General features: G+C 35.2%; 2 protein-coding genes and 1 long non-coding RNA gene across 5 annotated transcripts in view; 1 reads left to right on the plus strand and 2 right to left on the minus strand.

Annotated features, from left to right (window-relative positions):
- The window catches only part of uri1 (URI1 prefoldin like chaperone), a 68,707-nt gene extending 61,943 nt beyond the window's left edge, over window positions 1-6,764 (plus strand). The window contains exon 11 of the transcript XR_015514355.1: window positions 6,023-6,764. The gene's annotated coding sequence lies outside the window, so the exon portion shown is untranslated. The remainder of the gene's footprint in view (window positions 1-6,022) is intronic.
- Window positions 6,021-10,170, minus strand: LOC147839682 (uncharacterized). The gene is made up of 2 exons (XR_015514806.1): window positions 9,885-10,170; window positions 6,021-8,331 (listed from the first exon to the last, which is right to left on the minus strand). It is a non-coding gene; the product is annotated as an uncharacterized LOC147839682 (long non-coding RNA).
- A 4,463-nt stretch (window positions 10,171-14,633) lies between these two features.
- The window catches only part of mtss1la (MTSS I-BAR domain containing 2a), a 66,807-nt gene continuing 55,418 nt past the window's right edge, over window positions 14,634-26,022 (minus strand). The window contains exons 8-15 of one of the 3 annotated variants that reach the window (XM_087292186.1): window positions 25,089-25,196; window positions 24,897-24,994; window positions 23,411-23,543; window positions 22,693-22,767; window positions 21,304-21,453; window positions 20,899-21,057; window positions 18,864-19,032; window positions 14,634-17,564 (exon numbers count right to left, since the gene is read on the minus strand). In XM_087292186.1, the coding sequence (XP_087148312.1) occupies window positions 16,801-17,564; window positions 18,864-19,032; window positions 20,899-21,057; window positions 21,304-21,453; window positions 22,693-22,767; window positions 23,411-23,543; window positions 24,897-24,994; window positions 25,089-25,196 (1,656 nt within the window). In that variant the 3' untranslated portion in view covers window positions 14,634-16,800. Of the gene's footprint in view, window positions 17,565-18,863; window positions 19,033-20,898; window positions 21,061-21,303; window positions 21,454-22,692; window positions 22,768-23,410; window positions 23,544-24,896; window positions 24,995-25,088; window positions 25,197-26,022 lie in introns of all 3 variants that reach the window. The other 2 variants (XM_087292185.1, NM_001044926.1) reach the window with 2 other exon arrangements.

Here is a 26,022-nt window from a genome sequence, read left to right on the forward strand (position 1 = left end):
CTATAATTACAACTACATAATAATAATTAATTTGGTCTGCAGTTGTCACAATCTGGTGTCTTGTATCATTTGACTTCCCCATGTGCTGTGCTCTATGTGCTTTATGTTTGCATCATGTGATTCCTTTGTTCCATTTTCCTGCCATTTGTTAATGTTCGTGAGTTTCATCTGTGTTTCTCCCTTGTTAGTTTAATACAGTCCCTTGTATTTATACCAGAGTTTGTTTAGTCTCTTGTCTGGTCTTGTATTGTCCATCATTAATGTCACGCCTGCATGTATAGTCCAGTGCCTGTATTAAGTGTCTTTGTTAATAAATCGAGAGGGGTCTGGATGCAGACCTGGTGCAGTGCAATCTGAGCTGCATCCAATGCTTTTTAATGTGCTCACCTAACCCCACCCCTAACCCTACCCGTCACAGTGACGTCACTCACTCCATTGAGTGCATTGTGTCTGATATTGCATCGCTGAGTGATGCAATCTAAACTTGCATCATAAAGGCTGCATCCAGATACTAGTGAATAAATCTGTGTATTTTGATAAATTCTTGTGCTTGTGGAGAATGAAAACATGACAGCAGAAAACAGGAAAATGATTTGCTCCACAGGCCAAACCTAAAAACTAATTGGGATTACATTTAGCAGTTTTAATGGGGAGATTTTTGTCCTGTTGGCCCTGATTGTAACGTTTATTTTTCCCAAGTGTAAAATAGATTTTAACAATACCTGCATTGACTCAATCTCAAATTACACGTAGCTCTTAAAAAACTTCCTGAGAGGGATTGTGACCTGCTGCATCACAGTCTGCTCTGACAGCTGCGCATCCTCAGTCCGGAAAGCCCTTCAGCGGGTAGTCAGAAGTGCCCAATGCGTCGCAGGACTCGGCTACTGGCCATCCAAGACCTCTACAAGCGTCGCTGGCGGCAAAAAGCTCTCAGATCATCAGGGATTCAGTCCACCGCAGCTACAGTCTGTTTTCCTCCCTGCCATCTGGAAGCCACACAGACACATACAAACACTGACCGCAAGGCTAAAGAACATTCTCTTCCCTCGAGGAGTTGCATAAGACAAACTCTGATCTCTCTTCTATTGTCATCTGAATAACTCTAACAAATGCACCATTGAAAGTCACTATCAAACCACTGCTTCATTTCACCACTGCTGCATTTTAACTTCTAGGGAAATACATAGATGACTGTATATGACGTGGAAATGTTCCATCATCATTCACTAAAACAGATATATTTTGATAAATCTGATCTGTAAACGTTGACTTATTAAACACTGTTAAACACTGACTTATAAACACTGGAAAAGAGACCACTTTAATTTTATTTTCAGTTCTCTGTTATACAATTGAGAAAATAAGTATTGTTTTTCTTAGAAAACATATTTCTAAAAGTGCTGTTGACTTGAAATTTTCACCAGATGTTGATATCAATGAAAAAATTCATACAGTATATGTAAAGAAAACAATATTATTTATTTTATAAATTATGTTGTGTAATAAAATGAAATAACACAGGGAAAAAGCATTGAACACATGAAGAAAGGGAGGTGTAGAAAGGCAGTGAAAGCCCAGACAGCAGCTGAAATCTCTCAGTAGTTATTCAGCAATCCTCTACTCTTCGTCATTGTAAGTTAATCAGCTGCTTCAGTCCCTACATTATCATGATGAGGAAGATGAAACCAGGGTGGATTTCAGCAGGACAATGATCCAAAACACAGCCAAGGAAGCTTGAAAGAAAGAAAATCAAGCTGTAGAGTGGCCCAGCCAATCACCAGAGATGGGAAGAACTGAAGTACAAATACTTCATTACTGTACTTAAGTAGATTTTTCTGGTTTCAGTACTTTACTCCTCTATTTATTTTTCTGACAACTTTGTTGGCGAACGTGGTTAAGACAGATAGCCAGCGATGTAATGATGACTGATGTCCTATATCGGAAATAAGATGCGTTTTGGTCGACCAGATCACACAGTGCCGGCCCATCCAACAGGGAATACAGGCAGTCGCCTAGGGCCCAACGTTTCTTGCAGGGTAATACAAATGCTGCATTAGAAATCGTTTTTAATTATAAACATACCTAGCAGCAGCACCACACTGTATTTTGCATAACACCACCTGCGATCGGCTATTTCTGTGAACTAGAATGAGGTAAAGTATGCCTACACAGATTCCACATTCAGTACAGAATCTCACCAAATTGCTCATGTTCAATATAAAGCCGAAAAAGTGTATTAAAGTCTTAAGTAATATAACAACACAAGTGTTAGTGCTATTTAAAATTGATCTTAATCGAATTTGAGATAAAATGAAATGGCGTCCAAACCAAATGGCATCTTTGCGGAGCCAAAAAAAATAAATAAAAAATAGAAATGCAGAGAAAGAAAAGCAATATTAAATGCAACGATGCCCATGATCACGAAAAACTTGTGTAATATGTGAGAATAAATAGGGCATATTCAGCATAATTAATAATGCATTAATTATCTATCCCACTAATTCATTCAGCTGAAAAAAACAGGTTTCCCCCTCATTTTCAATTTTAATTAAATTAAAATTTATTAAATTAATAAATCTGTGTGTAAAAACAAGCTAAAGTGTCTCCTGCATCTCTTGTAATTAAATGCATATATTTGTATGTTATTCATTTATAAAATAAATGCATTCATGTTTTATTTATATATGTCATACTTAAATACTTTGTTATTTTTAAATGAGTGTTTTCTGGCTTGCAAACGTATTTGTATGTATTATAGGTTAAATATGTTACAGTTAATAAAAAGGTACACACATAAATATTAAAATGGGATTGTTTGTATTATTTTTTTGTGCTTTCTTCTCAGTGCTTTTACACCAGTGGGCACAATTTTTTTATCGCGCCTAGGGCCTATGGGCCGGCACTAAGATCACAGGTAAACAAGACACACATTCCTGTTCAGATCTGGCATTTAAATGGGTTAAAGCCTTTTGTCCACATTATTAATATTATGTTTTAGAGTATATGAACGAGTATGACAGCCATATAGTTACGTTTTGCGTTCAGGTGATGATGATACACAGGGCAATTTTTGAGCAGTGTTTTGGACAATAACATAGAATGATGTTATTATACACATATTATTATTGTTATTGAATAATGAATACTTATTACTTAAGTACATATTTCAGGCCATATTTCTTTACTTTTACTTGAAAACAAAAGTGTAGCCAGTACATCAACTTTCAGATTTGATGGGTGCGACCCACAGAACCATCAAGAATTTTACACTCTGTTCTGTTGAAGAAAGTGATATAGGTTTTGAATGTGGGATGAGTAAAAGATGACAGGTTTTTCATATTTGCGTGAACTATGCCTTTAAAACATACATATATTATTAGCAAATGTGATGAAAAGGTAACAGCTCGTTATTTAAAGAGATTTGAAAGAGATTCTAATGCTTATAATGTTAATGATCATATTGTGCATATGATTATAGCATCGATTTTGAACTGATGTTAAAAGGGTTAAAGAAAAAAGAGCAAAAACTTTGGCTAAATGCTTTTGAAATTAAATTAATCATTTTAGAGACAAGCATAAATCTGTTAACTCTGCTTCTGGCCCTAAAGCAAAAGCAATGAAAAAACAAAGGAAGTGCTTTTTGTTAGATGATCTGTCTCTTAAATTAAGTGTTTTATACTTTAGGGTAACATTAAGCGGGAAGAGACTATTGCACAGGAAATGTCTGCCTATAGGCATAAAAAATAGTAATTAAAATATAATTAGTATTAAGGGCATTCCTTTATAGCTATAAAGTGCATTGCAACAGAGGTATATTACACAGTAAGTAACATTAAAGTAAGTTTTTTCCTTCACAAAAAAGTACATATGTAGTATAAGTATGTGAATTGGGGTGCAGCAATAGTTACTCAATAAGTCATTTGATTACTTTAAATAAGTTTAAAATGCTTTTAAAACAACAAAGACAGTAAAATCGCTATGTAATTCTTAACCGTTATAATTACCATGGCTGCATGGTGTCAGTAAATGTGCATATATATATATGTGTGTGTGTGTACTGCAAACGGCATTTGTGTGAGGCTCGTCATGTCAGAAAGGCTTGAATAAACCACCATACTGTACATCAAGTAAACGGCTGTATTTCAGCTTCATCCGAGTCTGTCTCTGTCACTGACTGCTGTTTATCTGACGTAACGCATGATGAGAAGCAGACACGCACGTGGGAATGGTGGGCGGGGAGAAGCAGCTCATTTGGACTTAACACTGGACACTGTATTCAGACAACAAAATGGGCAGATCCTGGAGGCTATAATAAATTATCTGATGGGTGTTTTGAGCTGAAACTTTACAGACACATTCTGGAGACACTAAATGCTTATCTTACATTTTGTAAAAGGGGTAAAATAGGTGCCCTTTAAGGCAAGTAACTGTAATAACATCACCTAAAATTTAAAATAATTAAATAAACTTTTAATTTTTGTAAATTACACACTTTTTAACTGTAATATGAACTTTATTTTACAATAGGACAATACGTCAACGTATTTTAAAGTTGTATTTTGAAAATTACTGCATATTTTACAGTACAGATATACAATATTGCAAGAACATATACTGCAAAATAAATGGTGCTGTAAATGTAAATACCGTATTTTTGCTGTAATTCATTTACAGTTACTGGCGGACTGCTGCTGGTAGGTTACTGTAGATTCCACAGGAATTTGTTAACAGTGCAGAAAAGTAAACACAATAACTAGTTTGTAACTATTTACACCAACCACTGATTATACACTATATATTTTGGTAACACTTTAAATTAATGGTCAAATAGTTAATGTTAGCTAATGTATTTACTAACTTGAACATACAGTTAGTAATACATTTACTTTGGTATTAATTCATCTTTGTTGACGTTAGTTAATGTTATTTAAGTTAAAGAATGTTAATTCAAGTTATCTCACAGTGCATTAACTAATGTTAACAAACACAATTTTGGATTGTATAAATGCTTTAGTTAATGTTAAACTATGATTATTCAATGCTTTACAATATTATTTATACTTAGTTGATGTTAGTAAATGCATTATTTAGACTATTATTCTAAAGAATTACCTATATTTTAGTATGTATTCCCCTAAATACTAAATAAATTAAAGCAAATATGGCAGATTAAACATTAATGAGACATATTATTAATCATCATGAGTAAAATGAACGCAGAGGGAGATAGTTAAACAGGGTGTCTTTTTTTTTTTTTTTTTAAAGATGTAAGCACATTGTCCTCCCCTGCTGCAATATCAGAGTGTAGCTGGACATATTTGCATGCTCAGCGCTGTGTGTCTGCAGTAATTCATCATTGGTCTCTGAGGTATTGAAAGCATCAGCATCCGTCAGCAAGCTTATGTCAATGGCTCTGTTTTTAAAAGAACAAAAGAATTATTTCTCATCAGTACAGCACTTATTTTTAAACAGCCTGTGATATGTGTCTCCAAAAATATACCCAAATGCAATGGCGAAAAAAATATATACCTAATTGTCTGTAAGATCACAATATTGGCATAATAATTAGAAAAATAATCAATGGGCAAACTGTGAGACCGTGTAATGAGATTGTAGCCATGTCCAGGGCAGTAAAAATCCCACTTAAGATCTGCTTTAAAAACACATTAACAAAGAAATGGTTATAAAATACATAATAAATATTTTTTATGTTAGTGTATTACATCACTTTGATTGACACTATATATGCACCAAAATACAAATACTCAATTATATAAATTAAGCATACTGACTTACAAAGTTATTGTAATATCAACAATATGTTTAATCAGTTGTTGTATAAAAATTAGAGCTATGCCTGCACTAAATATTCTATCATATTTCTATTTGCAAAACTAACAATATGTATTAATCAATAATATAATAAAAATGATAATTCTATTTTTTGAATAATGAAATTTTTCCCCTAAAATTTTAACTTAGCTGCTATTTAACATTTTGCAATACAGACATTCCCTATCAGAAATTCAATTCAGCTTTATTTGTATAGCGCTTTTACAATGTAGATTGTGTCAAAGCACCTTCACATAAATGGTCATAGTAACTGGAACAGTGTAGTTCAGCTTTTAGTGTTTAAGTTCAGTTCAGTTCAGTTTAGCTCAGTTCAGTGTGATTTAATCATTACTGAGAGTTCAAACACCGAAGAGCAAATTCATCGATGCGTAGCTCTACCAATCCTGAACCATGCGAGCCAGTGGCGACAGCGGAGAGGGAAAAAAAAACTTGAGAGAACCAGACTCAGTTGGGCACGACCATTTTAATTTCTCCGCTGGCCAAAAGTCTTGTACAGAGCTTCAGTCACCGCGGTGGAAGCTGGAAGATGGCCTCAGCGAAGACTCGTCTGTCCCTGGAGCGTCGCTGGAATCAGACTCATGTTCTCCACTCCCCACGACCATCAGCGCAGCAGCAGCTCAGGATACGGCCTGGTCCCGGATATGGAAACCTTGGGATCATCTCGTCACTGGTCTTGGATCCAATCAGTGACTCTGCATAATCTGAGGACCTCGGGATGAGTATTCCCAGGTGAAAATAGAGAATAAAGAGAATAATTAGCGTAGCTGCTGTTCATAGTGTATATAAGCAAGATGCAGAAGCCTGTGTGGAACCCGCTGGGGATGCATTGAGTGTATGCTTTACTAAACAGATAGGTCCTTAATCTAGTTTTGAACTGGGAGAGTGTGTCTGAGCCTCGGACGTTATCAGGATGTCAGTTCATCTCACAATTCTGATTATTTCGCAATGCTTTATTTTCAAAGTTTGCATGAATGTAAGAAAACCATTAAACTTGCAATTGTATCAGATAAAGTTATGAAAACCAACCTGTGAGATCTAAATGCTGAGGAAAAAATCAGTTGATGAAGTCAGAACTGCTAGGGGAAAAATCTATTAGACGTAAACTGAAAATTGCTAGATGTAAACTCAAAATTGTGATGGGAAAATTGTGTATCTGTGTGATATCTAGTTGCAATTACCAGCCAACATATTTTACTTAACTTAATCTATAAAGGATGGGAGTCCGTACCACAACTATAACAATTATGGGACAGAGAAACTAATGCTGGAATTTTTAAAAGCTCATGAGTAGTGAAAAACATTCAATCAGAATCCACCCTGTATTGAAGACCACGAAAAGACAAAATCAGACAAAGAGTGCAGCAGATGACAAAACTGCAGCTTAGAATATCAAATCCACAACCAGATGTCCGGGATTGTTTTGCATTTCAACTTTATTTTTAGTGTTCCAGTTTTTTTTTTTTTTTTTAAATTTATGTTTTGTCTCATATTTCGTCTTCTTTTTTTTAAATTGTTGAGCACTAGCTGTAGCTTTTCTTTCACACAAAAATAACAGTGGTAACCAATCATGTCATAGTATATTTGTAGCTCTCTGGTTAAGGGATTGACTTTTTCACTGGTGTTTTCCCATGATTTATTTTCAGTGCTACATTCACTCCACCGTCACTAAACACTGAACACCATACACCGTAAGAGCTTTGTATACAAAAGAAAATGAAATCAAATGTAGGAAAACATGAAAGCCATTTACAAACAAACAGACATCACTTAAACTCCAATCAGCTAGCGGACATAGCAGACCACACAGCTGAAATGCAGTGATCATGTGAGATCTCTCTGTGTATCCGTTTATATCCATAATGGTAATTAATTCAAAATAAAAGACTTCCTCTTTTACACTGAACATTTCCGTAACTCAAATACAGGCCCGGATTGGTTAATCTGGAGGACCAGGAGAATTCCCAGGGCCGGTCTGTTTTTTGGCCTAGCTCCAGAATCTGTTGCTCTCAGCAGTCACACTTTATAAAAATAATTTATTTATTTACTTGACCACAACCTTCTTATTCATTATTTTACCGCAGCTCTGCTATTTTTATCTATTTTCTCGTAGCCTCGTGCAGCAAGATGCAGCCTGCAGGTTATTGATGATATAACTAGATAAGTCATCATTCAATGAAAAGCTGTTGTGTTACAGTGGTTAGCAAGTTAGATTAAGACGCCACCAACCCGGGTTCGGTCCTCGTCTGAGTAACATTTTTTTTTTTCATTTTTATTGTTAAGACATATAATACTGTAAGATTGTTGAACATTTGAAGTTCTAAAACAGCAGTTTTTTCAAAAAAAAAAAAAAAAAAGACGTGATAGTGTAATTAGAAACTGAATTGGAAATGACCTTATTTTAATATAGTCAGTGGTGAACTGAGGTGGGCCGGTCTAAGGCTTGAAACTCCAGGGCTGAAAAAGAGTCCCACTCCGGCCCTGCTCAAATACCATAAAATATACATAACAAAGAAGAGAGAGAGAGAGAAAAAAAATAATACAAAATAATCAATATAAATATTGTAAAAAAATAGACAATAATAAACACCATATCAAAGTCATTAACAATATTTTATAGAGCAAATTAACTGTCTAATGACATTTCCACATCAATCTGGTTGTAGTTTTAAAGGGTTATTTCACCCCAACAAATGACATTTAAAGGGCTATGATACCCTCATGACCTCTAGCTCGAAAAACGTCAGGAAGACAGGTGCGTCTATCTTTGTTTAGGTGGGAGTGTTGAGTGGCGAAAGAAGGAAGGATTTGCATGAAAAGGGGAGTTTCATTATGTGCACTACAGCTGATTTTTCACAGCGGCAACCTAAACACAGACGCAGAGGAGGTATACAGTGATTCAGAAAGCAGCTTTTACAGCAGATCTGAGAGCTGTGTGGAAGTGGAGGATTTTAAGTCTATAATATTGTTGTGGTATTACTGTAAACTTAGTAACCAAATAATTTAGACTAAGGTATGTCTTTAAAAACTGAAAGAGTATGCTGATTATACTAACTAACATTTTGGGGGCCCCCAGAGATATTATTAGGGCCCCTCGTCCAACCCACCCCCTTTCCAGTCCAAACCATTTGAGCCAGCCCCCAAAGGCAATTCGATGAATTGCAGTTTCAGTTACTTCCGTATTGGCATCACAATAGAGAGCAGGACATTGCTGCTTGGAACTAGCCTATAAATGCACGAAAGCTATTTAAAAATCGTTTGCTATTGTGGTGTGTTTTACTGAGTAGCTAGCTATACTTCTAAACAAATAAATAAATGGTTGAATGAATGAATGAATGAATGAATGAATTTATGAATGAATGAATGAATGAATTTATGAATGAATGAATGAATGAATGAATGAATGAATGAATGAATGAATGAATGAATGAATGAGAAAAATGAAAATGTACTGATTTTTTTATGAGGTAAAGTCCAGGGTGGGATTGAACCCCCTAATTAACGCTCGATCTCTCCTGAAGGACATCAAAACAAGACGTATGGGGGGTCAGCTCTTTAATAGTAATCTCTGATGTATATCTTAAATATTAATAATCAAAAATGTATAATCTAAATATTGGCCTACCATTGTAAATGCAAAATCGCAGGAATCAATACCATGAAAAATATAATTCAACAGTCTAAAAATGGCAGTTCCAGAGCACCGATAGACATCTTAAGTATTCATACATAGAGCATGTTTCTTGTAAAATAAGTGTTTATACCTGCATGAAGCCTTAAAAAACGAATAATTAGACATAGTTAAACCGTAACCTCTAAAAGCACTAAATATCCCTTAAAATATTAATAATGTATATAATGTATTAATAGATTAGATGTAATTTAAATACATTCAAAAATTTGATTCACTGAAACATGTATTACTTAACTCCTACTGACAAAATTGACCCAAATAACTCTATTGAGGTAATCTATAACTAAATATAAAATCCCCATAAGTCCAGCATGTGGGTAAGAAAAAACAAAGCCGTTACCCAAGTGACCCTGTGCAGCTCTTTTCAGGCTGACCCTCTCTAAACACCCCCCGTCCTCCAGATCAGATCGCATTGCTCAAGATGTGTTTATTTCTGCTGCGCTGTCTTGTTTGCGACGTGCCTCCATCAGTATACAGTCATGTCCCGCATTTGCAGCGGAGGAGCGTGGATAGGCAGACGAGCGCGTCTGTCAGGGAAAATGACACGCGTGCCACTTTGCTGTGCGACTGACGGCGGGATGCGCACCAGTGTCACATCCCTGTATGTGTAGCCCGGAGCGGAGTGTGGGGGTCCCGTCCATCAGGAGGAGAGGAGAGGAGGGGAGGGGAGGGGGGACGCTTGACGGCGACGGGGCTGTGATGAGTGACTGACTGAGTGAATGAGTGACTGGAGCCGAGCCGAGGCTTTTGCATCTCCTCATTCTCACGATCTCCAGCTGCCACATCAAACGCCTCCTTCAGCCCGCGTCCGGCTCTTTATCCCATCAATTAGATTTAATCGCAACGATGGGTCACATAAACCCCGCATGCGGGTAATCTCGGGTCCTGCTGAACAAAAGTACAAAAGATCAAAGAAGCCACCAAAAGTAAATGAGAACACACACATCTCTTTGCAAAATAGCTACGGTTCAGTACATTTAATTAAAACAGTTACCTACACTTAGCAAGCTAGTGTTTTTTGACTGTTCTATTTCAATACTGGTAAAATCTTTGTTTTTAATGGCATACTTACAGTAACCTACAATCGTTTGTAGCTTTATAGGCTATAATACACTATAAAACTATTAAAGGTTAAGGTAACTCAAATGGTTAAATCAGTTTCCTCAAATAGTTTAAGTTCAAAACTAATCCGAATGAGCACTGTTAACTTTATCCATTTGAGTAAAGGAATCAATTTAAGCACAGTAAAACCCAAAAAAGAAGAGAACTCAAACCAACTGAGTACTGTAAAACCCAATAAGTTGTGTCAACTTAAACCGTTTGAGGAAACCAATTGCTACAAACCATTTGAGTTAAACTAATCTACACGAGTACTGTGAACTTACCATTTAAGTTGAAGTAATGAGGTATTTAATTAGCTCATAACCCTTAACAATGAGCTCAAAACTCTTTTTAAATAAGTAGTATTAACTTTCAGTTAATTTGGAGTTAACTACACTTTCATTTGATAAAGTTGATTGTGGGGTTTTACAAAAGTAAAATTGTAAGAATATTGATCATTTAGGAGGTAATAATGTACCACATTTTATAGTTTATAAAAGTAACTATGATGTATATTCTCAGGAAAACTAGTATGTTTTGAAAATACATTTTTCTTTAATTGAACTACTGAACTACTAAACTGTCTGAGTAAACCGATTGCAACAAATCATTTGAGTTAAAACACTAATCTATGTACTGTGAACCTAATCCTCAGGGTTCATATGGTCATGGAAAACCTGGAGAAGTCATGGATTTTTGACATTGCATTTTCCAGGCCTGGAAAAGTCTTTGAAAAACAGAAAGTTTTTGAAAAGTCATTTAAATTTAACAAATATCTGTATGCTTGAATTAGGGCTGCGCTTTATTGGAAAAATCTGACATTAGGAAATATAGTAAAGATAAAAGTAAATTAGCTCTCAGGTATTCACTATTCAGCTGCAGATATTGAATATTATTTAATCTTTATTAAAGTTACAAAAAATTCACAGTTGACTCAAATATTAAAATGTACTCACCATTTCCTCACACTTCACTTGTTTCAATACTATATGAGTTATTAAATTATATTCTTTTTGTGTTCATTTAAAACAAATGTTTGAAACAAGTGAAGGGTGTAATGAAAATGGCAAGTAATTTCTGATAAACTATCTCTTTGAAAATAAATGCATGCAGATGATAAACTTTTACTCCATTATGATTAAACTCTATATTAAACTATAATCCCAACATTGCATATCCTGTGATGTGACTATCGCAGATGCCCACATTGCGATATCGATGCTGAAACGATAAATTGTGCAGCCCTAACTTGAATATAGGTTAGTTGTCTTTACTTCTTTTTTGTCCTTGGCCAAAAACTTGTTCTCACATAGTTAGTGCTGTGTAAGCATTCTCAGAATAAATATTACATAGATATAAAAATAAATGTAATCAAAATAGATTGTTGCGTGTTCAATGACATAATGTAATATATGTGAACGTCACTGTTTTTCTTATTATTTATGATCTATATGTAGACATTACATGAAACATTACGTCATGAAAATGTACTTGAAAGTTCTTCAAAAGTCTTAGAAAAGTCATGGAAGTTTAGTAGTACAAGTGAGTATAAACCTTGCTACATTTAAGTTGAAGTAATGAGGTATTTAATAAACTCATTACCTTCAACACTGAGATCAAAACTCTTTTTTAAATGAGTAAATGTGGATTGTTTATACAACCACAAAACTTACAAATTTGTAACCTTTCCCTTGTCTTTATTAATTTTTAAAAATAATGTTAGTTAACTTTATTTGTCCTCGTAGAGAAATATCATTTGCAGCATACTCTCACAGAGACATCTGACTTTTCACATTTAGCATTTATATAAATAAATTATTTAAAAAAAACACATGGTACCCCTACTCTAAATAATTATCCAGTCTACTTGCCATCAATTGGAATTTAAAACTTAATTGCTTGAGGTATAAGTGATAATTTTGTCCTATTTCTTACACATCTGGGAACACAATATCAACAACCTGATGTATGTCTCTAATCATTGACATTCATAATAGCCTCATTTAATTGTCTTTCTTTATATATACTGTCAATACTCTTTAATTTTATTCCCAACAAGCGGTTGTTACCACCTTCCACAGTGACCTTTTCTGGGCCTCAGAAGCATTTCCATACCAACAGGTCACACAAAATGTTGCAATACCTTCAATAAAAGCACTATAAAACATGATCAGCAATGTGTTGTGAACATTAAAAGGCAATAGTTTCTTTAAGATTAACATTCTTTACTAAAGTTTTTTTCTTATACAGTCAGTCCATCCACTCCACTTCATTTTATTGTATTGTAAATATTTAAAACATGTTACTAACTGAATGTGCTCCTGTTAATTAATGTGGGATGAGTTTTGCTATGTGCCCTTTTTCTAAAATCAATATAATTTCTTTAGTTTAAGGAATATTTAGGGGAAAGTTTGAATTTTCACACCAGTCTAAAAAAAACCCCAAAGCTGACTTTTTCCAAAGACTGTGCAAAACTGGTAAAGAAAACATATAGGCTACTCATTCAAAAGCGTAAACACAATGACAAGCCTAATGTACGTAAATACTAACTGCATGCATTTATAAATGATTATCAATATAATTTCAAGTATAGGGTAAATAAACAGTGTATAAGTCTATATATTTAATTTAAATACATTTCTTTCAAATATAGAAAAAGTTGACTAAAGGCATAAACTGAATTTTAAAGGAGGTAGAGGATGATTGTATAAACTACTACTACCTTAAAAACAAATTCAGGGTATATGCAGGAATCCTAAAGGTAATTTCAATACCTTTTTAAAACTTTTAAAAGACCTTTTAGGAATATTTTAAGACCTTATCGCCACTTCAAGATCTAATCAGTATTAAACTTTTAACTTAATAAACAGTTGTTAATAAACAGTAGTTAACTCAATGGAGCACAACAATGCAGCAGAACTCAGATAAGCTCAGAAGAAACAAAGCTTGAAAGAATAAATGACATGGTTGTTTTCAGCAACAGGCTTCAGCCACTGTTTAAACTCGTCTTTCGCAAACTTACATTTTCCCATTTTGCCGTGTTTCGCTCAGTGGTTTCGCTACATGTGGAGAGTGTCTCATCACCTTCCTGTATTTGCCACAAACTACAAGACATCACCCAGATCGAGGAGCTTGGATGGACACGCCGTTGTTAATATTAGAAGGAAAATAAACATATTTATGCTTTTTTTGGAGTCAAACACTTTGGACAACGCCAAAACCTTGCAAAAACATGATTAAGACTTTTTAATACCTTATAAGGGCCTTAATTTTTTCATAATTGAATTATCTTATATACTTTTTAAGACCCCGCAGACACTGAAATTACTGTAGGCTACTAGTAAAGTATATCACACAGTGCTTGTGATATAGACCTCAATGCTACACTGTGAAAATTATTTTTGTGTGGGACAGCATGATAGAATAACATTAGTTCTTACAAATTTAAGTGGATTAAACATAAAACAGTTAAGTTGTTCCTCCAAAAACATTAACATTTTAAATAACTAGATTGATCCAACAGCAAACATCATTTTTTGAGTGTTGATTTGCATTTACTGCATATATACAGTATACTATAGTCATGTGCATTACATGGCATTCCAAAATCGAAGAACACCATGGTATTATTGATGTATTATTCAAAACTGGTATTCAGTTTAATCCGAGTATAATATGATTGTCCATTTTACATGACTTCAAAACAATCAATAGTGTAACATTATACAGCATTAAAACATGGTGATAATATGGTACTTTGATATCTATCCAATTACTGTCTGGCTGGCAATAATATTGCAAACAAACATGGTCCTGCAATGATAGATACCATGGTAGCACCTCTCCCACACAAATGAAGGAGCTTACACCACCTGCTGGACAATTCCTGAAAACATCCTATAAAAAAGTATGACATTTTCTAAAATGATACACAAGCATTTAACAGCTTTAATGTTCATCAATAAGAACCAAAATATCCTCACTCTGGTCTAGTACAACTGATGTGCTTTATTTGGCAGTTTACAGCATGTGCGGTGATTCGATTGTGTGGTCCATCTGAGTCTGAGCTGCGGTACAAGCCGTTTTGTGCAGCTTTTCAGTTGAGAACAAGACTTTGGCTCTTTACAATAGTTACACGAGGGAGAGGAAATGTCTCAAAAACATAGCAGTTACATAGAAGTAACATAAAGAACATAGTCATTACAAATTTGCAACTCCAAAAAGGAACAACTGGCTAGTATGTTAATACACATATTCAACTTTACATTCTCGTCCTTCAGGCCATAGTATGCCCATCATAATTTGTCCATCAAAGAGATATTAGTTCAAATCTGGTGAGTATAACTGCAACAAGAATAGTCCAGAAGAGCATCATGTCCATACTAGGGGTTGCACAGACTGGTCGACTTGAATGCTCTGCCATGGTGCTTTTTGATTGACGTCGACTAGATCACTTGGTTTATGACCTGAACAACATGACAGCTTTACACATGAATGTAGATTCACTGAATAAAACTGCCCTCAGGTTGAATTTAATTGAAACTTTACTGTTTACTCTTAGGGCAGCATGATGGCGCAGTGAGTAACAGCAGGAAGGTCGCTGGTTTGAGCCCCAGTTGGGTCAGTTGGCATTTCTTTGTGGAGTTTGCATGTTCTCCACGTGTTTGCGTGGGTTTTCTCCGGGTGTTCCGGTTTCCCCCACATGTCCAAGAACATATGGTATAGGTGAATTGAATAGGCTAAATTGGCCATAGTGTATGTGAGTGAATGAGTATGTATGGATGTTTCCCAGTGATGGGTTGCTGCCGGAAGGGCATCCGCTGTGTAAAACATATGCTGGATAAGTTGGTGGTTAATTCCGCTGTGGCGACCCCAGATTAATAAAGGAACTAAGCCGAAAAGAAAATGAATGAATGAATGTTTACTCTTAAGTCAGTGTGAACTTTGAGTGAATTTTATATTAAACAGGAGTCAACCACGAAGATCGCTGCATGCAAATTCCCTAGAGCAGATGCTAGCAGAACACTAGAAAAGTAATGTGATTAGCTGTTGTCCTCTGCAAAGCAGATGCTGACATATTTAGTGAATGAAATGTGAAACGCGCAGCCCTGTAGGTGTGGCTAACTTCATATCTTGTGTAAAAATGATCGCAGGTGAAAGTGGTGAAGATGTACACAGTGAGGAGACATCTGATAACAAAGATGAGCCAATAACCACAAAAAAGGCCAGACCTGAGCAATATTTTGAGCAGCTTTTTGGCCTGGACGCACTATCATAGCAGTAAAATATGCTACTGAGCAGGACTGATGCGTTATGTTGGTATTAAATAGCTTGCGATGAATCTTTTCTATGTGCTGACGACTTATGTATGACTTTTGCACTAAATTGTTTTGTTGTTGTTAAATTCATGCTGTAATCAATGTGTTGACTCTGCATATTGCAGTAAAATTAGCTCATGCTAATCTTGCATTGTTAATGAAATGCGCAGTGTTGACAAGGCATTTGTTTTGCACTAAAATGAGTCATTGGTAATGTTGCATTGTTTTAGCAACGTATAATGAGGTGTCAACATCATCTGTATATATTTTTCTTGGAAATTGTAAATCGTGACATGTTGCACAACAATTGCATCTTGTGTTTTATTCATGACATTACCAGCGACTAGTCGATGTCAACTTTGGTGGCAGAAAAGTCAACTTTAAAAAAATCAGAAGTTGTTCAGCCCCTATCCACACACGCTCAACTCATAACATCGTTTCTAGCATTTTAGTTGGGCCCCGATCACAACGAACACATTTTTTTTTTGTTTGTGGTGAATTGTGCTGGGCACCTCACATCTTAACCACCTGCTGCACCTCACATTTTTGACTGAGCGTTCTGTGCACATCCAGTTGAAAAAAGTCAACTCTGTGTGGAAAAAGTGCCCGATGTCACGCACTCCAGCACCAAAATCATTGATGCAATGGTTGCCTAGCAAGATAACGGAGCAGCGCAGTGCTTATTTCTAAAGTCAACAAAAAATACAAATGTTTCCAGAAGTGAAAAGCTTATTTAGTGTGATCGGGGCCTTAGACGCCAGATTTTAACACTGAACCTTCTTATATTTTCATATATATTGTTCCTGTTCATTTGGAGAGTTAAGAGACTCTGCTGGACTATCGCATGATCCTTGGTGCAGATCTGTCATTGGAACTCACTTTCCTGAGACGCACCCCTCTGCGGATGGTCTTCAGCATGTCCTCTCCTCCCTTCTCATGCCCTTCATCCTGCTGGAGGCTCTGGTCAGCCAGAGGATCTGCTGGGAACGGAAACTGGCCTTCGCCCAGAGCGTGAGCATTAGCCACCAGCTCTCCAATCTTCTCCACCAGACTATGGCGATTGGCAGCAAGTATCTGGTCTTCTTCTGAACTGAAGCCCGCAGCTCCAGGCGGTTGGGAGTAGACGCTTCCGCCCCCAGATCCCCATGTTGGCAGACTCATTCGCTTTGGAGAAGCTTTGTACTCTAGTATTTCCATCGAGTCGTCATTATACAAGCTTTCCTCGCTTCCATTGTGCTCTGGAGGAGGGCTGAGGAATCCAGGTGAGTCTGGGACAGTTGGCGTCTTTACCGGGACTATTGGTGGCCGGATGGGAATGGGACCCACAGTGGATGGGGTGCGCCTCACGTTTGTTTTGGACGAAGGGGTTCTACGAATGGTGGCTGTTCCTGAGGCGATGATGCTACTTCCTTTCCCATTGGTTGTAGGGCCGGCCAGTGCTCCATGAAGCCCAGCTGTGCTGGCTGGCCTCTTAGTCTGGATCATTCGCCGGTAGTTTTGGGCCAGGTTGCTGTGGCGAGGGACGGTTGAGGACTTGTCAAAGTCTGTTTGTGTGTCATTATCAGCGTCACCGTTCATGGAATAACAATCATATTCAGATCCTGCAAAGAGGAAAGGAGAAGAGATGTCATTATCTAAACCAGGGGCTCCTGGAGGGCCAAGGTACTGCAGAGTTAAGTCTGGAGCTTAAAGGCCTTGATGGCTAGTTGAGGTTTGTTCAACTAGGGTCTGCAGGACAGTGGCACTTGACCGAAACAAACACCTGAGCTGTTTCTCAATTCCAAGAACGCTGAGAATGGACTCATGTTCTAATGGAGACCATTCTTGTCTAATTACCTCGAAAGAACAAACTCAGGAGACCGGTAGAACAGAGAACGCGTCCTATTAGAAATGAGATGCTGTGTTCTTCCTGATGTGGTCACATGACCTTTACGCGTTTTTATTTGGAAAATAATTTAAACATTACAGCATTCATACAACAATTGATTGTTTTTCCCCTTTTCACAATATATACTATGCATAAAGACCTTACAAATATATGTTGCACAATACAAATCAAATTTAATTTTCGGTTCTGCAATCCGACTTCTCTAGCGAATTTTTAAGTCAGCTTCGATGCATCCTTGATATCCAGGAACTTTCATGTGTCTTCCATTCTTTGAGTTTTTGGAACTGACCTTTGGCAGCTGATGATGACATTACACGAGAACATGAGGACGCAAGAACGCTGAAGAACGCATATTGAGAAACAGCCCTGGTTTAAAGAAATGGCAGCCATGTTTCTACTATTTAAGTGCATTTCACTTAATTAGATCATGTTGTTATACTGGATTCACTCCAAACACAGTTCTACATCGCCCACTCTAGTTTACTGACAGGTTATTTTTCACCTCAAGTGAATTTTGTGCTTGTACACACAATTTACATAAAATGAGGCAACATATAACTAATAAGTGCTCAAGATTAGCTTAAAGTAAGACATTTGTAACAAACTAGTATGCCTTGCTGACATTGTGCAGGGATTAGTAAATCTTAAACCTAATTGCATTTAGATTGATTGTATGTGTTATGCAGTTTTACATTAATAGAGCACCATTTTGTGGCCTCCTTGATTTTCCATGTTTATGAAAATTTTATTTGGTATCTTCTCCCAATATATTCTGTGTGGTGAACAAAACTTTGAAACTTAAGTTATTTTGTTAGATTAACATAAAACAATAAATCAGAGTTGCACTCAAACCTAATATATATATATATATATATATATATATATATATATATATATATATATATATATATATATCATCCCAATAAAACAATTTTAATAGTAATATAATTCAACTGCTTTACTGAGAAATGTATCAGAGAGCACTTAGTTCTGCTGTGTGTTGATGTGTTACCCTGTGAGGGGATGGTGTCCTCCGAGCAGGATGGTGTGGTGTTTTGTGTGCTGTATCCACTGGAGTACTGCAGAGAGTCACAGCTGCTCTTCTGCGTCTGCTCTATACTCAGGCCACGGGTCAGAACCATAGCCAGCTCACTAGCGGCCGACGACACCAGCTTACCATGCTAAAACACAACGGCAGAACATAGAAAAATGTCAGAAAACTCTGTCAATCAAAATGTAAGAAAGTCTTTATGGTATTTTCACAAAGGCTGCATCTACTTGGTAAAAAATACAGTGAAAACTATTTTGAGAAATTTTATTGTTATTAAGTTGCATTACAACCATTTTTTGGCTACAAATGATTCCAAAAATGATTCAAATTTAAAAGCAATTTTAATAACTGAGCATCAAATAAGCATACTGCAATGATTTATGAAAGGTCCCGTGTTCACTGAAGACAGGAGTAATGATACTGGATTTTATATTGAACAAAACTTTATATTTTTAAATTGTAATTATCTTTCACAATGTTGGTAATTGTTACTGTGCTTTTAATCAAATAAATAGAATGAGTTAATAGTAAGCATTTATCATTAGTGAATATTATTACACTATGAATTACAATGAATAAACAATAATTACAAATAAATAAATTATTTTTTTAAGTATTAATATAAAAACATATACTAAAATATTAAGCCACACTGGAGTTTGAGCTTGCAAAATTCTGTAGTATGGCACTGCGAAAAGAGGCGGGATTAAACAAGATGATTAGACACTTAAACAAATGTTCCATATTTTAAATTTCTGTCCAGAGAGGTCATGTTTTGATCCTCGGTTGGTCTCACGCAGTTGCATGATGCGATTTTACAGGTCAGAGTTCACTTTCAACTTCATGTAGATCTTTGCAACTAAGCGTACTGCAAAACTTTTTTTTTTTTTTTTTTGCGAAAAAAAAAAAAAGTTAACACGTTTGAATCAATATTTGTTTACAACACAGAATATGAATAACATTGTCAATGAAAAAAGATACAAAAGACAGAAAGAAATAAACAAATAAAAATACAGAACATGATATAAACTTGAGGGTAAGACATTTAAGAATCAATTTCAGTATATAAATTAAAGTCTTTACAAAATGAAATACTGTAGTGCTGTTTGCGTTCCTATTTTCAAATATTTAAATTAAATTTAAATAATGGCTAAATTCTGGCAAAAAAAAAAAACAGGAGAATATGGGTTGGTATTAGTAAATTTGCATTTGTGGATATGGAATTTACAAAGCAAATACAGTTTATCTCAGTGGCTTGGGTGCATTTCTCACAACACTATTCAAATTTGCACAACAGTTAATGTATTTCTCAAAACAATTAGAACAAACGGCAAAACCTAGTTTATAACCTGCAAAAGCGTGTCACATGCTCAAAATGGAGAGCTCATTCCTCAAAAGCAAGTATTGATGTTAATGAAAGTGTCAGTGTCATCAAGGTGAAAAGTCCTGACACCATTGTTTATGAACAAGATAGCCAAATGGCTTTGTCCATGTTTTCATCATGAAAATTTACTCTGTAAATATTTTCCAATACAAAAAAGTCAGATTTTGGTGACACTTCCTGAAAATGCTCAAGACAGCACTATATACTACAGTAAAGTTAGGCATAACTGCATTTAGTGAGGTTGGCTGTTTGTGTGTGTTTGTGTGTTTTATATATATTTATATATTTACATCAAAACAAAACTATACAAAACAATATTGCTACATAGATATTTAAATATATATATATTTAGTTTGTATTATTAACACATATATAGTATATCTAAATATAACTAAACTTTTTTCTAAAATATATGTATGCATGTGTGTATTTATATATAAAAATGTATATGTAAAAAAATATACACAGTACACACATTTAAATGATGTTAAAATTTTATCTTTGATTAATCGCAATTCATTTTTGCCCAGCCCTAAAAATATCAATTCTAATATTTAATTTTATAATTAAAAAATTAATGAACAATGTGATCATTATATACATTCTCAGTACCTTGGCAGTGGCATCTTTAGAGTTCATCCTAGCAAGCCTGTAAGTGTCCTCTGGGTGTGTGTGTGTATGTCCTCCTGCTCCACTAGAGGGCTCTGCAGCTTCAGTCCTGCGCTGCTGACCGACAGATAACTGCTCGTACTGACCGACCTTTGACCAGTCCTGCTGCAGGAGGAAAACTGGGTTCAGGGTCACCAAAATATAGCCAGTACTGCACGCAACCTGGATTTACTCATTCAGTACATGTTTATTGTAATGAAAATGAACCCGCAGCCGGATGTCTGTTAATAATGAGAAACGGACGAGCAAGCAATTAAATGGGATGAGATTAAAACAAACAAGTTAAAATGAATAAAAATAACAGAGCATAAGAAAGCAAACAAAAGTGGTGCAAATGAAAAAACGAACCTTCCAGTAAGGAACCTTTGCTGTGGGTGAAGGGGAGTTTGATCCTGGGGATTGATTATATGAAGGGGACGCAGGAAGAGTGTAAGAGTGAGGCCTGATGGACTCATTAAAACAGTGAGACGGGCGAAAGGTAGCAAAGGATGAGCCCAACTGTGGATGACAGGATGACCAGTCAATCATGGAGAACTTTAGTGAAAAAAAAACCCAACAGCTTGATAATTCATCAAAATCACTCAAACAGCTGGCTTAACTCGTTTTATGCACAATATATATATATATATATATATACACAAAATATGCAATGTGTCATATTTAACAAGGGATCCATACATAAAACGATCCATTAGCAGATTTTTGTTTCTTTAAAAAAGATGTAATATGTAATTACAGTTTAGATATGTAAACATGTATATTATATATAAAATGTAAATAAGTATAATATTTCTTTAATATATTTCTTTAAATAATCAAATCAGCATATAATAATTATCTCTGAAGGATCATGGGACGATATCCGTTTTCAAGATATACCAAGGTTTGAAAAAGTCAAGGTTTTAAAACAGTCAATTTTCTGCTATACTGCTCCTAAGGTAAGAGTAAGATTTTTTATTTACTTTTTAAAAAAAATTTAGGACAGCAGTATCTCCAACAAAAAAGATCTCCAAAGATGCCGTTTTAAATAGTAAAAACAATCAAATTAAGACAGCAGAAGTCAAAAATTCATTAGAATTATTTAGCCTGACATGTTTACTGCTCCAAAATATTTTAAATGATTCCCAAATTAAAATATGTAGTTTAAAAATGGGAAAAGGTATTGTTTTTTACCCAGACGTTTAAAAAGAATATATTTTAGAGCAGTATCTCATGAAACCTCATCCCGTGAAACCGTGATATTTTTATCCAAGGTTAACATACCATCAGAATCTTATACTGGCCCATGCCTATATGTGACACTAAAAACTGGAGTAATGATGATGAAATATTTTTCTTTGCCATCAAAAGAAAAAAAAACATTTTAATTTTAAACTGCAATAAATTATTTATTAAAATATTAATTAAAAATATATATATTTCTGTTATTTTGAATAAATAAATATCACATCGTGTGCTAAAGAAACTCTTTATTATTCCAGATTTTTGGTGGTTGTTATATTTATTGGATTTTTATATTATATGTTATAAATATACTTTAATAATGATTACTTTTAAAGTTAATTTTATATGTGACGTTACGTTTAAAAGGGGGTTAAATGAAAGAAATGTGAGGAACATAATTGCAAATTATGAATAAACAAATAATAATAATAATACAAAAATAAATAATGGCAACAAAATATTGGGATGTAGGTAAAAAAATAAACAAAATTCCAAACTTCGAATAACACTTACTATTGTGGGAGAGCCGCACTCACTGACTGACTGACAGGTTTCTGAAGCCTCTGAGGATGCAGAACTGGATGACTTCTGTTAAAGATAAGGACAGATAAAGGAAGCAAAAATAGATATTATATGAAAGACAAAAACAAGACACTAGATCAAAGATGCTCAAAGGGCCTGCGGGCAAAAGTTGGCTCATGGTAACCTTTGATTTGGCCCACCATCCCATCTGAGAAGAGAAGGAGAATGATGGGGAAGGTTTAGAGATTGTCATATCAAATTTAATGTAACCTTTTATTTGATTGTTTTATTGTTAAGCTACAAACTGAAATTAAATGTTTGAATTTAGAGGCTGTTAATTAATCAGATTTAGTTTAAAATGTGCATACTGTCACTCAACAGGAGGACTTTGGTGAGCAAATCCAGGCAAAGACAGATTCTGCTTAACTAGTGTATTTAGCATTAAACTCCATTGTGTTATAAATGTGATTTTTTACATTTCAATAGGTTCTAATTAAAAAAGTTATACTGCATTAGTCAATACGATTCAAAGTAATGTTTTCCATTTATTTTGAATTATCATGAAATAATTTAAGAAATTACCATGGCAACTTTAATGTGGAATAGCTTGGTATATTTATTTTCAACCCACGGCAATCAATGATATTTGGTTTTTGGAGTTTCATACGAAATATTTTGGGCACCCTGTACTAGATAAAGGAGTAAAGACCTGGCTGGTGATGTCAGATGGCATCGGGGAGGGGGGTTTGGAGTGAACATTTGCGTCTTGAGAGACGAATCCAGAATCATGAGAGGAGACGCTGCTCAGACGATGAGCACCACCCGGTGGAAGGTGAACCAAACTGAAAGGAACACAAAGATATTATTATTGTTTTTCTAAAAGCAAATATGTCTGAATATGTTTGAATGCAACTAGAAATAGTTTGGAACACACATTCAATATTAAAAATAAAGCTTTTTTTACTGGCATCTATGGAACCTTTCAAATTTATGGAACGTTTGATTACAGAAAATGAATGGTTCGCCATCTGTCATCATTTACTCACCCTTCACTTGTTCAAAACCTGAGTTACTTTCTTTTGTTGAACACAAAAGAAGATATTTTGGAAAATGCTGGTAGCTAGCACCCATTGACTTCCATAGTAATTTTTTTTCCTACTATGAAAGTTGATTGGTCCCAGCAAGTAGACAGCGTTTGCAAAATATCTTCTTTCGTAAAGTAAGAAACTCGGATAGGTTGAAAACCCGTAAGGGCGAGTAAATGGTAAGGCAATTCTCATTTTTGATTGAACTATCCCTTTAAATACTTCCCCAGTTGATTGATTGTATTAAAAATAGCATTTTGACTACGCAAATAAGCTCAGGTTCAAATTTCAGGTCTCTTTTTATTAGTTAATTCAGAAAACACTAAAAAAATCAACTACACTTTCACAATTTTGTAAAATAAAATGTATGTAATTGAGCAAGTTATGTGTGAACAAACACCTCACTAAAACCTTCAAAAAACAGAAATGAACGAGACTGTACATTTTGGTGTGTAATAGCTGCTGAAGTGGAGGTTAAAGCAGGAGAAACTCACTTTGAGAAAAGGCATTAAAAAGATTTATAGTAACAGAAATCTACAAACAGCAAATAATGAAGTGTGATGAAACACTCAAAAGGGTATTTCACTAAATCTCAAAACCTCTAAATGGACAGGGGCATGGAAAAGTTAATTTTTACCAGAAGTCTTGCCTTATATGTTATCCACACTCTCAGAAATAAAGGTAAGTGAGTAGCAACTGGGGTGGTACCTTTTCAAAAGGTACAAATTTGCACCTTAAAGGTCCATATTAATACCTCAAGGGTACATATTAGTACCTAAAAAGTACAAAAGTGTCCTTTTAAAAATGTTTAGGTACTAATATATACTTTTGAGGTACTAATATGGACACTTTAAGTATACATTTGTACTTTTTGAAAAGATACCACCCCAGTGACAGCTCGCGTACCTTTAAATATATATATATATATATATATATATATATATATATATATATATATATATATATATATATATATATATATATATATTTTTTTTTTTTTTTTTTATGTAAGATTCTTTAGGAAAACCAAAGATAGTTGCTCATATTGCATTGATACTATCATTTTTTGAAATGCAAAAAAAAAAAAGAAAAAAAAGATAAGATAAGCACCTGCAAAGGCTGCTCTTTCTGGATCCGATGCTGCTGGGAGAGGAAGGAGGCGTCTGGTAGGACCAATTATAATCAGAGCCTTTAAGATCCAAAATCACCTAGAGGAAAACAGAACAATATTTTGTTCTTATTATGATCTTGTGTGTGTGTGTGTGTGTTAGGTAGGTGATGTTCATGTGTGTGTTTCAGCACCTGTTCACTAGCCTCTGGTAGTTTGTGTGGGTCAGTGGTCAACACTGTGAGATCTTCAATGATGGCCTGAAGATGAGTAGCTTCTCCCAGCATGGCAATTTCACCCACCTGAGGAAAGATGTAGATTCACATCATTTTGAATTTTCATTTTAGTATAACAGCAAGTATTCTTCCTCTTATTCAAATTCATTCATTCATTCATTTTCTTTTCTTGTCCCTTTATTCATCAGGGGTTGCCACAGCGGAATGAACCGCCAACTTGTCCAGCACGTTTCTACGCAGAAGATGCCCTTCCAGCCGCAACCCATCACTGGGAAACCTTATTCAAATTCTGAAATGTAATATCTAAGTATCTCATTAATTCATTTTCTTTTCAGCTTAGTCCCTTTGTTAATCAGGGGTTGTTCAACTTATCCAGCATATGTTTTACACAGCGGATGCCTTTCCAGCTGCAACCCATCACTGGGAAATACCCATACACCCATCTCATCCACACACATACACTACAGACAATTTAGCTTATTCAATTCACCTATAGCGCATGTCTTTGGACTGTGGGGGAAACCGGAGCACCCAGAGAACACAGGAAGAACATGCAAACTCCACACAGAAATGCCAACTGACTCAGCCGAGGCTTAAACCAGTGACCTTTTTGCTGTGAGGCGACAGCGATACCCACTGCGCCACACGCCACCCATCTAAGTATCTATATAAGGTTTCTTTCATCCGTTAAACTCAAAAGAAACCTGTAACCATTGACTTCTATAGGAAAAATAAAAACCATGGTAGTCAATGGTACAGATTTTAAATCTGAAAATATCTTTATATTAATATATCTTTTTTTTTTTCAGATGTTCGGAAGAAAGAAAAAAGTTTGAAGCAGGGTTGAAACCACTTGAAAGAGTAAAAAGTGAGTAAGTATTTATTTTTGGGT

This window comes from Danio rerio, chromosome 18 (genome assembly GCF_052040795.2).
Source record: "Danio rerio strain M-AB ecotype USA chromosome 18, GRCz13ab, whole genome shotgun sequence".
NCBI lineage: Eukaryota > Metazoa > Chordata > Actinopteri > Cypriniformes > Danionidae > Danio > Danio rerio.